A 12,579-nucleotide genomic window follows, 5' to 3' on the forward strand; every position below is an offset into this window, starting at 1 on the left:
TCCACCCACTCGGCCTGGGATGACTCCTGGTGGCCGACCGCATTAGGAACACCCCTAACTCCCACGGACCACGCACGCAACCTAGGGATCATCCTCGACTCTACCCTCTCCATGACGAAGCAGGTCAACGCCGTCTCCTCCTCATTCTTCAACACCCTCTGCATACTTCGCAGGATCTACAAGTGGTTCCTCACCAAAACAAGGAGGACAGTCACCCAGGCCCTCGTCAGCAGTAGACTGGACTACGGAAACACACTCTATGCAGGAGCCCCGGCCAAACTCCTGAAACTGCTTCAACGCATCCAGAACGCCTCCGCACGCCTGATCCTCGAAATCCCTTGCCGCAGCCACGTCACACCCCACCTGAAAGACCGACACTGGCTCCCTGTCAACAAGAGGATACCCTTCAAACTCCTCACCCACGCACACAAGGCACTCCACAACACCGGACCAACGCACCTCAACAGCCAACTCAACCTCTACACCCCCACCCGCCAGCTCCGCTCCGCAGACCTCGCCCTCGCCACCGTCCCCCGCATCCGAAGAATGACCGGCGGCGGCAGATCTTTCTCCCACCTCGCCGCCAAGACATGGAACACCCTCCCCATCCACCTACGGCAGACCGAAGACCTTCAGAATACTTCTCAAGACCTGGCTCTGCGAACAGTAGCCTCCCCTCCACCCCAGTGTTTTGAGACCCTTGCGGGTATGTAGTGCGCTCTACAAATGCCATGATTGATTGATTGATTGATCTTTCGCAGCTGACATGCCTTTAGTTTCCAGATCATAACAGTATGGAAGTCGGGCAGGTACCTTAAGCAGTGGCAATTGGGCCAGGCCAACCTGAAAAAAGTACAAAACTGAGTCAAAAAGGAAATAGATTGTGGCTCCCGCCACCCACTACAAGATTGCAGTACACACCACAATCAGGTGAATTGTTTTTTCTTCAGTTTGAGTTTGTTTCCAGATACAAGGTAGGTCATATTCGTGTTCTATAAGTAGACCCACTAATAAAGTGTGAAGTTAGAGCCACTTGCAGGGAGCAAAATACAATAAAAGATCCACCCAGGCGTTAGAAGACACCTCACAGGAGCAATAGAGACCACAGATTCAATAGTTGCTGTGTTTTGAGCTTTCCATCATTGGCGCCAGCTCTGCACTCTACTATGGCCTACTAATGATAAGTGTGCAATTGCTTTGTGGTTGGCCTTCTTGTACCTTTAATACTGGGGGTCAGGGAGAAGTCCTGTCAATAATAAACTCTGTCACTTTAACTTGGGTGAACAAGGAGTGCTAAATGGTTTGAGTCCTTGACTTTATAAGCACTAAAAAAAAATGGCTAAAAACTTCTTCAGAAGAGTGTAACCTTTAATTTGTCATCCCTTGTAAATACTAAAAACTATGACATGTTAGGACCTTGTAAGAAAATGACTGATTATAGGAAAAACACCCTTGTATGCTGTTGTGACCTCGAAGGGTAGAATTTTGATTTGGTAGAGCGGAGATGCGTCGAACGTAAGAGGATGAGAAAGTATGCATCCGTCAGTTTGAGGATTGCCATATGATCCACTGTGTAGAATAGAAGGACGACGTCCTGCAGAGTTGTGATTTTGAAGCACTCCGACAGGATACATCGGTTGAGAGGTGTGAAATTAAGGACAGGCTGTAAAGTTCTATCCTTTCTTGGGGGATGAAGCACAGAGACTACATTGGATTGCTCCGCTGGTGAAGAGGCAGCGATTCGATGGTACCATTAGCAAGGAGCGCTTAAACATTCTTCTGCCTTAATCTAAGGTGGTATGGAATCGCTGCATGGCAAACAGTGGTGTATTTAGTGCCGTGGTGTAGAACTACAGGAAGGACCCCTGCTGTACCACAGAGAACTCATTTGTTGGGAGGTTATTTCCTCCCATTGTGGAAGGAAAAACCTTAATCTTCCTCCGACAGGTGTGGTGTGATCAGAAAGAATGTGGAGTCACCTTTTGAAGCTAGAAGCACCTTTGCCAGAGCAGTCCCTACCGTTGCCATGGAATCTACCACTAGAGAAGGATCTGGGCCCCAGAGTGTCATTAAAGGACTGTTGTTGTTTCTACCCAGTTTTGGGTAGTATTAGCTGACTTGGAACCTTCTCCTGCTAGCTGCTTATCAAAGGCAGACTAGGTATTTTGGTCTGCGGGGCACTCATGGTTTTTGCAGTCTAGTGCCCTATTGACTCTTCTCAAGCATACGGTCGGACCTGTGGTATGAACATAGGCTTGCCATCAAAAGAGATGATCACCAGAAGCTTCTGAACTTCTGGCCTAAAGCCAAAAACCTGAGGCAGGCGTGATCTCAGCACAATTCTGTTATTTATTTCCTTACACACAGCATCGGCAAAGTTGAGGGGACACCAATTATTCACTTAGAAATTAACTTGCCCACCGCAGCCAGTGCTTGTCCCTTCTAAAGATGTACGTTAGGGAGGTGCTTCACCAACGCGTCCATTTTCTTCAAGGAGTAGCCATCATACCTGGAGAGCAGTCAAATCGAATTGCCTATCCTCCATTGTGCGACTGCCTCACAGACACCCATTTCCCAGCTGCATATCTTCTCGCTTTGTCTGGAACAGGAGCATCTCTGGTTGCTTGAGGTGAAGCCCTTTTCCTCGCAGTGGGGCCATTAAGAGTCAGGTAAGACATGGTCCCTAATGCAAACTAGGAAATCCAGTGCAGGCCTGGATTTGTTTTCTGACCTGTGGGGTAACACGCATCGCCTTCACTGGGTCTTTATAGTTGCCAGAGGTACTTTTGAGCCTGGGGAGGTACTTTACAGATCTCAGTCTTAGACAGGGTTTTAACCAAGAAGTCGTCATTTTCTTTAACCATGTGGAACTCCACCTTAAGGTGCTGCACCGCCCCCTAGATAACTGAGAGGTACGTAGTAACTTCATCAGTGGGGAAAGGTATTTGCATTGGGGTGGGCATTGAGATACCCCTTAATGGGTAAGGATCAAGATTTGTATTCTACTGAGGACTGACCAGAAATTCCCCTCAGGGTTCATCCAAGTCTCTGCAGGTGCCAAGTAACGGCACAGGTTGTGAGGATCATAAGGACTATCCTTGATCTGAGTCACTATGGTCGGAGGTAATAGACTGCTGTGGTGATTGAAAAGATGGTGATGTGATCGGTTGTGAAGGTGGTGGTGTGTGAAATGGTGGCTATGGTTACCAAAAGTAAATACTTACCAACATCTGTGTTAAATATGGCTACAACAGAGTCCTCCTTTTAGCTGTAACTCTGTACAGGTAATCTCTTATTCTGGGTTTATTTATTTTGACAAATATTCACGGCTAAAGGGTTTCCTCCAATTAGAGCCGCTACTCCTTTAGGAGGAGCAAATACTGTTCCTTTCACAGATGATGAGAGCTATGCCTAAACTGAGAATCCAAGGCATGATTAATACTCGCTCTGGTGTGCATGGTGGTCGATTGGGTGAGTAGCGCATCCTTGAGTATGTTGATCAGGTAGTCTTAAGGTGTGTGGGGTGGATATGGAATAGGATATCGGAGTTGTTTGGTCAGTGTTTGTTTGTAGATTGTATTTGATGATGATTAGTTCAGCATTTGTTAGTTCCTTAATGTGCTCCTTGATTGTGGTAAAGAAGTTTTCTTCAAAGATGAGCTCTCTAGGGTTTGGCAAGGGGGATGAGGACTATATGGTGGGGGCGGGGGTGCGGGAAGGGTGGCTGGTGCTGGATAAAGATTCTGTGGCAAATGATTATGGTGTGGCTGAAAGAATTACTGGTGCTAAGGTGAGGTCTTTCTTAGAGTTGGTGTTGCCTTTTCCACATGATCCCTAGATAAGTTGGTTGATGGTAAACATTAGAAAGTGTGAGGGTTTCATGAGAGATAAAGACCTACAAGACTTGCAGACAGAGTCACTGTCAGTCCATCACCAGATTTGTGGGTTTTATTGATGTGTTGAAAGTTGTAGCTGAGGGATTACAAAATATGTTTCAATGTACATATGTAACATAACTTTACATGTTCTGCAATTTCTTGCAGTATATTTTCTAATGAATGCATTCCAATTAAGATAATTAAATAAAAAAACATGTTATTTTAAACAAATTAGAGAAATCTATAAGATCATGCGAAATTACGGTCAATGGTAGTGACAACATTAGGGATCAGCTTAGGAGGCAGCACGGACAAAGATTAGGGTCTGGTTAGTGTTAAGTGGCAAGGTTTAGCATGAACGGTACTGTAGAGTCTGGGGTACAGCAAGGATAAGGTTAGGGTTTAGTCTGTATGAAGATCAAAGGTTAGGGTATGGATTGGAATTAAAGGTATGTTCAATTCCATTGAGAAAAAACTTTTTAAATATACAATACAAAGATTGCTCAAGAAGAGTGGCTGTGGCACTAAATAGCTTTTAAAAGAAAAACTTTAAATCAAATAGTTCATCAAAATGTTAATTTCAATACTTTTTATTCAAAATCTGACTTTTATTGAAATGTTTTTCAATGTAACATTTCTATGACATTATATTTCATTGAAAGGTACCAAGATGAATTGGAAGACCCAAATTTACACATTATTAAATTGATTTAATTTACATAGTCCAATTATCCTGAAATTCTGTTACAAAACTGGCCCTCCTGTATTGTTATTAAATACCCATCCTGTAGCATACCAAGGAAATCTGGGAAGTTGCGCTGGTAAGAATAAGTGATGTTTGTGAGATGAACAGTGCGTGTTGTGGTGATAATTTCTGCAATATCAGCTGGGTAGACCTTAACCCTTCCAGGTTCTAACAGGCTCAAACAGAAAACACCCTTCTCTTTTGACATCACACAATACCCTGATTGTCCCACAGAAGAACTGGAGTTGGCTGGATGGAGAAGCATTCACAAATGCATGTTAAGAGATTAAAGGAGCTCTGTACTAAGAGGCAGGGTTTCACAATTGCCAGGCAGGGGATTTTTAGGGGTTCTCCCATTTGACACAGGGTATCTGGGAAATAATTATAAACAAATAATTTAATAATCTTGAATGAAAATATTAAATCTATTTGCCAAGTTTTGGCAACAAATAAAGCTCATTGATAACATTTGTTATCAAAAGATGTAAAGCTCCTTTGGTGTTAAACTAATACTTTTAACTTTAAATGACCCTGATATCCTTGCTCTCCTATGCATTTACCTTTAGGTGATGTAATGCACTTAGATACAGTGTCATAGTTAATACTGGCTGCTGCTTTGGGTTATTAGGATTGTGCTGGTTTCAGTGAGGTGCTTACCTTTCTCTTCTTTCCACCAATGTCACTAGCAATTGCACAGTATCATTTGCCAGATCTGGCTCAGAACTCCACACTGAAAGATTACTGATGACCTTTTCCAAAAGATAACCAATAATCCACTGGGAACCTTCCGTGTCCGCACCAAATGCTGTATTAAATGGCAGACTGATCTTTAAAAGAGAAAGAAAAGAATGTTAAACAAAACTGAATTTCTCTTAAAAGTATTTCACAGATAAGTCATTAAAAGTAGAAAATCACTGCTAAATGGTAGAACAGAAAACATTAAGACCAATTGAGAACATTAAGCATGACATAAACACACAAAAGCAATGTCTTTAATGACCAAAGACCCTCTTCTCTTCGTAATGGTTAATAGGTGCATAATGAAAGGTCTTTCCTTTCATTCCTGTTGAAGCCTAAGGTTGCTGTGGTCATTGCGCTTATTACTTCACGCATTGGCTGCTGCAATACTCTGTATCTTAATATTAATAGAGGCACTTTAAACAGCCTCCAGATGATTCAGAATGGGGCTGCCTGTCTGGTCTTGGAGGTCCCTAAACATCTATCAGAGAGGGCATCCGCTCCATGTGTTGGATGCCGGTTGTGAAGCGTGTGAGGTTTAGCGGAATGGCAGTGGAGAGCAGTGGTCCACACTGCTCTCCACTGCCATTGGCCGATACATTTGTGAAAAACCTTTAAAATGGGAGCGGAGTCATAACTACATATTTAAAACACATGCCACACTCTCCGCGCAGCGGGCGCACCGAAGGCAAGCCTGTCTGCGCGCGTCCAGCCGGGGCCAGGGGCGACAACCCCTGTCTGTGCCCAGACAACTATTAGATCTTATAGCCCCCAATTTCTCCACAATCTAAGAGGAAAGGCAAATGGCGACTGTCTACACTCCTTGAATGTCTCAGAAGGTCACTAACTGTCCCCATTGTGTTTCTAATCTTTGTCCGTCTATTGAAGTCCCGTACCCTCCTGGAAACATTCTACACTAAAGATGTTTTAACTGAATTGCAGATCATTCCCTAAACATGCCACTGAAATCGCCATGTTACTGGAGGAGGAAAACCCAGATGCCCTATTCCTGACAATAACCTGTCTCAACAAGTCTGATCCAGTCCTCACTCAAACTCTGCCTCATGGCTACCTTATACAACGGGTGGATCATAAGAATGGCAGAGGGGGGGGCATAGCAATTATTTTTAAAGACCTGTTCAATTGTCGCATTATCACCGACCTTCTACCGGACTGCGAGAATCTCGCTTTCTCCATAGACGTCTCACCCATACCACCTTTTCTGGTCTACTAATATATCGCCCACCTGGGGCCCAGGGACAATTCCTCAAGACCCTCCCTGATACTGTTGCTAACTTAGCCAGCTCCTGTCCAACTTTACAGTATTAGGAGATCTCAATATACACTTCGACAACCCCTCGGATCCGATCGAGACAGAGCTGACCGTGAATCTCTCTGTGCTTCTCCTAAAACAGAGAGTACTTGAACCAACCCACGTTAAAGGTCCCCTACTTGATCCCATCTTTAGTAATTGTAATGAACCTACAGTAGGAGCACCATCTCTGCAACCCTGGTCAGATCACTTCCTGATCCCCCTATCTAAGGAAATTATTGGCCCCACCTCCTCCTCCAACTTAGTCCGTTGCAAGGAAGGTAACTGGTCTAAGCTTCCTGTAGAACAATGGATTTCAGTTCTGGAAGCCACTAGGACAGCCAGTGAGCCGAATCCTATCTCGGCCAATGATAAATGTAACATCTGGATCCAAAGCTCTTTAGATGGCGTACTTCCCAAGAGACCCACTCACATAAAATGTTGACAGAGGATCTCCCTATGGTACTCCACGAAGTTACAGGAACTCAAACAAATCTGCAAAACGTTAGAGAGGAAATGGAGAAAAGACTACGCACAATCCAGCAAATTAAAATATAGGGAGGCAATAAAAACCTATAAAGTCGGAATTAAAGCTGCACAAGATTCCTTCTATGAGGAAAAAATTAACTTACCCGCTAAATCCCCCAAGGAAATCTACCGGATTGCTAAAACCCTTTTAAAACTGCCCCTGAAACAATCAACCATGGCCGGTGCCCTTGCCCGCTGCAACAACTTGGCTGAGTTTTTCCATCAGAAAATACAAAACATATACTCGACTTTCCCTTCTACTTACAATCTACAAAATGTGGCTCCTATTACTGTACCAGTGTATGGTACCCAAACAGTACTGGAGCTTATTCCCCCTTTGGACCTTATAACATTAGATGCCATTATGGCTCGGGTAAAACCGAGCTCCCCCAGAGACCCTGCGCCCCGTGCTCTGAGCTCAGTCACAGGAACATCCTTCCAGTAGTCCTTGATCTAGTTAATGCCTCCATTTACTCTGGAGTGGTCCCCCCTGCATGGAAATGCGCAATAGTGAAGGCTCTTCTAAAAAAACTAATCTTGACCAGGATAACGTGGGGAATTATCGCACCATTTCCCTCCTCCCAAGGCTGAGTAAGATCTTGCAGAGGCACGTCAACTCAGTTCTGGTATAGTTTTTTGGAGTCCAACAATTTACTACACCCCTCACAGACTGGCTTCCATCCCCAACATTGGACTGAAACCATCATATCAGCAGTAACTGAGGAGTCAAGGAGGATTCTGGATCAAAGGGGCACTGCAGCTATCAGTCTCCTGATGTTTTTGGAGGTTCTTCTGTTGCTACTCCCTGAAGAGTTGTTCTTCATTGACAACAAATGTGTTCTTTCGGTGTTTCCCTGGTTTTTCTGCACTTTCCTAGAAAACTTCAATGCTCATGGCAACCATGCATAGGAGATTCAGGGGTGTGCTGGCCCGTGGTCAACACACCACTAGATGGCAGAATAATGCACAACAGATCCATGGTGCAAAACCTCAAACTACCACCTCCGGCTGATGTAGAAAATAAAAAACTTACATTTTCCTTCTGTTCCCCATGCCCTCATCCAAAATAGCTTCCATACAGTCTTGAAAGTCCTAGTTGTTGTGGCAGTGCTGCAGTATTGCAATGCTACCTAGCACGCCTTAATCAATACTCTCCACCTTCAACTAACAGTTTTGCATTTGGCCGTTAACTTTACAAATGGTTCAAGCATGTTTTGACACATCATCCCCCTTAGGGCGGGAATCAACCTTATATTTATTGAGGCTGGAACTTCGAATATGCACACCACAAAAGCCTTAAAGGCAGCTTTAAACATATGTTTATCCCTCAACACTTACCCTTTCTCAATTCCTTACTCTAGCCCAAACTGATACAGTTGCACCACCTTCAAACGCCTCCCAACTTTTACCACAGCCCTAGCCCTATTCTACAACCGAACCCATTCCATAACCTTAGCCTCATTCATGTACCCTACTTGATACCTAAACCCATAGTTTCTGTAAACCTAACCATCAGCACTTTTCTTCTTGCCCAATTTTTCTCCTCCGCATTAAATACTTTCAAACTTTTAGTGTTATATTCTAACTCACTTCCACTTTTGAATAAGTGTTACTTGTAATTCTTAGTAACAGCAGAAATGTGGTACAAGGCACTATATCACCCTAAGGCACATCTGATACGCTTATAATGACAGATAAGCTATTTTAATTGCAACAGTATTATATGGCCATTTTACAGAAGCAACTATACACTGGGATATGCAAAAACATATCTAACCTGGTCGTAGAGCTTTTCATCCACAAGGAGGTATGTCTTTGTCCACCGTTTCAAGAACCACACAATATCTTTTCCCATTTGGGGACTCAGAAGATGCGTTAAATCTGCCCGTGTTGCTCTCGACTCTACCTCAGATGCTCTTAAAACAGCAGAAAGTAACCTGCAGATGGAACACTCATTAGTCAAAATACTTCACAAGTCATCAGAATTAATCCTATCCTTAAATTAAGCCTTTTGAATGAAAAAGGGTTCGTAGCTCACAATAACCAGTAAACTAAGTTCTAAAATACGACTCAGATTGATGGTGGTCAAACTATAAAGCACCAAAACAAACTAACATCTGTAAGAAAAGGATAAAGAAAATATTGTATCTGACCATCACACATTAGATGGCATATTTATCTTCTCCGCAGTGCAGCTTGTAAATGCTTTTAAACCATTGAATCCAAGTATTTAAACTTGTAATTAAAGATCACGCAATCCAATAGGTTTGGAAATCGATCAGGAGTTTTTTTCCTTACATTGTGTTTTTACTGTCATACAAATCAGAGACACAATTTCTTTAGCACACTGCCACTGATACACTACTTGAATAGTGCACCAATACATCATAAATACACTTCCTCTGATCAGTTTGGCCCACGTGAAGGGTTCCCCTGAAGGGGTAGATGAGAGTACGTGAATTGAGTAATTCACTAGAGCAAAAGGGACAATCACATTTTAAAGGAAACTCTGCGGCTCCACCTTTATTAACATTCCATCCAGCTCACAAACAAAAAACATCAGCAGCATATTTTGTCTGTTGTCCAGTTATGCCTTTTGAGGTAACAGTTCTTACCACCAGAACCTCCACCATGAATTTTCCTGTAGGTAACTTTCTCAGATGAATGACCTGAAGCAGAATGCCCCTGCTTTTGCTCTATATCATCTTATGGTAACATCTCCACAATTGTTCCACCATTTTTTAGTATTCCTTGTGGGAGTTGAGCCATTCCTCCATGTTACACCCTCAATAAACTCCTCCCCATCTTGATGGGTCCAGCCACCATCAGGAGTATGGCATCCCCGATTCCCCGTCCATCACGTGTGCCTCCACACAACTAACTTGATTTAAACAGGTGGTCCCAAATAAAATAAGAACAAGATGTGCTCATTTCCTTCAGGCAGGTTTAAGCCAATAATTCTGTGAAGGGAAAACACAACTGCAATCATAAACATCTCTGGTAATGAAAAGGAACAAGTAAATACAGTACAGAAGCCATGCGGTTTCGTCTCTGGAGATTCCTATGTTTGCCAGGAACCTCAGTTTAATCAGGAATGGGTCCCCATTCCAAGACAGAAGCTGTCTTTCATTCTCATCTTTCTTTTGCTGCCTGCATACTTTCATCTGTTGCCACAAGTTAGGTCACTGACTAAAGCTGCATGCTTTAGAGCAGTGTTTAACCTTTTGACTTCTCTGGACCCTCACCTAATCATTACTGGAATCCACAGGGAGTGCACACTGAATCATTATTGGAATTTGGGGACCCCCAAGTGAGTCAATACTGGAATCCGAAGACAATGGCCCTAGCACATTTTTGAACTTAGAACTGCAAAACAACACACAAAATAAAGGAACAAGAATTCACCAAAGAAATATTGAATCCAATTTACAAATATTATCTTTTTTAAAAACAATATTTTTTCATGGGAAGGTTGGAGATTTTCTAAATTCGATTGAGACTAACCATTGTCCGTACTATATTCTGTTTGATGCACATGCACTGTTCTCAAGAATCAATCTAAAGATAGCCTCCAATTTCAAATTCCTTCACATTACAGAACATTTTAAAATTTTCAGTTTTACTTTTTACTTCTATATTTATCACACTTTATTAATCCGTACATATTATTGGCTAGGCAGTCGTGGACCACCTGAGTAGGGGTGCGGACACCCATTGATCACCGGACTACAGACTTAGAAGCACTACTTACGAGGTTTACAAGAAAGTAACTTTCAATGAGATTGTCTAGTTTCGTACCTTCCAAACGCATTTTAATGTTTAATAAAGGACATGGTAAATAACTTCAGAACAATAGATAGCTGAGAAACCATTCTATTATAGTGCCCAATGAGGGCCTAATTAATGACTTGTTGCAAGAATGTATGGGGATAAAAGGTGAGGTATAATTCCAGCCCTCCTGGATTGCAATAGCATTTCAGACATTAACTAATCCACCCCAGAGGGGGATTTCCTGATCTACTGAAAAAAATCTCAAGGGCAGGCATAGAAATCTCAGGGGTCAAGCCACAATGCATTCCTGGTAGTCGACATGTCAGAGCTTCTGAAATAACCAAGGTTGACTAGGTGATCCTATGTAAAATGAACACTTGACATCCAGGACGAGAGAAACAAAAAAAAGAGCACACATGGCTACCTATTGTAAGTAGATAATGTAATATTTGTACATCACCCCTACAGCTGGCCTGACAGCCCCAAGGCAGGGGGCTTAATATTACAAGTGTGGGCATACCTGCATGAGCAGATATCCCCTGTGCTGGCCAGTTCTATTACTGCCAGTACAAGTGACCAGGGGAACCATTTTAAAACATGTTCTGGACACTCATTAAAAAGAGTTCTCCAGCAACATGATAGCTTCACTGAAAATCTACATGTTTGGTACCAAACATCTCGTAATGGTATACCCACCCTGAAGCCAGTAATGTATTTATCAATATATACATTCAGAGGCCTGCCTAGAGGTGCCTCCTGAAAACCTACCAGCCTCTGGTGCGCTTGCTGACTGGATTCTGCCAGACTGCCACCCATGACACTGTTCTGATCTCCTAGGGTGACAGCCTTTGCTTTCAGGAGACCCATAACAAAGGCATGTGCGGGAAGAGGGTATAACACCCCCATGCACAGGATGACCTGCTGATTAGTCTCCTTGGGCTGGCGAGCTTCGAAAAAGCTACCGTCTTCGAAAGGAGAATCTGGTTCCCCTCACAGGAGAGGAAGCCAACATCCCCGGTCAGAGCCCCTTTTGCACCCGGACAGGGTGGGAAAATTAGATAGGCAGGTAGGCGTGCCACCTTTGGGCTAGTACCACCCCTAATGTGGGATACTGTGAGGGGGACATGATTTTTCTGAAATAGCCATCTTGGTGATGACCTATGTAGGAATACTGGTTGGGTGATGCCCACTTCCCAAAGGAAGTGACCATACAGGGGACATAGTGACCCTAAGGGTCACTACACCCGTGTGACCCCCAGTACCCCTAAAATCAGTATTAAGGGAGCCCCTGGCACCAGAGAACCGAATGTATGACGTTACAATGCATACATTTACAATACATGCCTTTACAACACAGTTTTTACATCACAACATCCTTTACAACGCATTCTTTTACATAGCATGCCATTATATCGCATTTTCAAAAATTACCTTTACAAAGCATTCAATTACATCGCATTATACCTTTACAACGCATACCATTACAATGCATACCATTACTTTTCATTTAAGGTGTTGGATAGTATAGGGGTAATAATTACTATTCTAACTCCAGTGAGTGCAACAGTAGGGTAAGTGTCGGATAGGTTAAGAGTACTAAGCATTGT

General features: G+C 43.1%; 1 protein-coding gene across 1 annotated transcript in view; it reads right to left on the reverse strand.

Annotated features, from left to right (window-relative positions):
- XPO4 (exportin 4) overlaps positions 1-12,579 on the reverse strand; it is a 471,754-nt gene that overhangs the window by 96,238 nt on the left and 362,937 nt on the right. The window contains exons 14-15 of the mRNA XM_078657083.1: positions 8,979-9,138; positions 5,281-5,450 (exon numbers count right to left, since the gene is read on the reverse strand). Of these exons, the coding sequence (XP_078513209.1) occupies positions 5,281-5,450; positions 8,979-9,138 (330 nt within the window). The remainder of the gene's footprint in view (positions 1-5,280; positions 5,451-8,978; positions 9,139-12,579) is intronic.

This window comes from Lissotriton helveticus, chromosome 8 (assembly GCF_964261635.1).
Source record: "Lissotriton helveticus chromosome 8, aLisHel1.1, whole genome shotgun sequence".
In the NCBI taxonomy this organism is placed as follows: domain Eukaryota; kingdom Metazoa; phylum Chordata; class Amphibia; order Caudata; family Salamandridae; genus Lissotriton; species Lissotriton helveticus.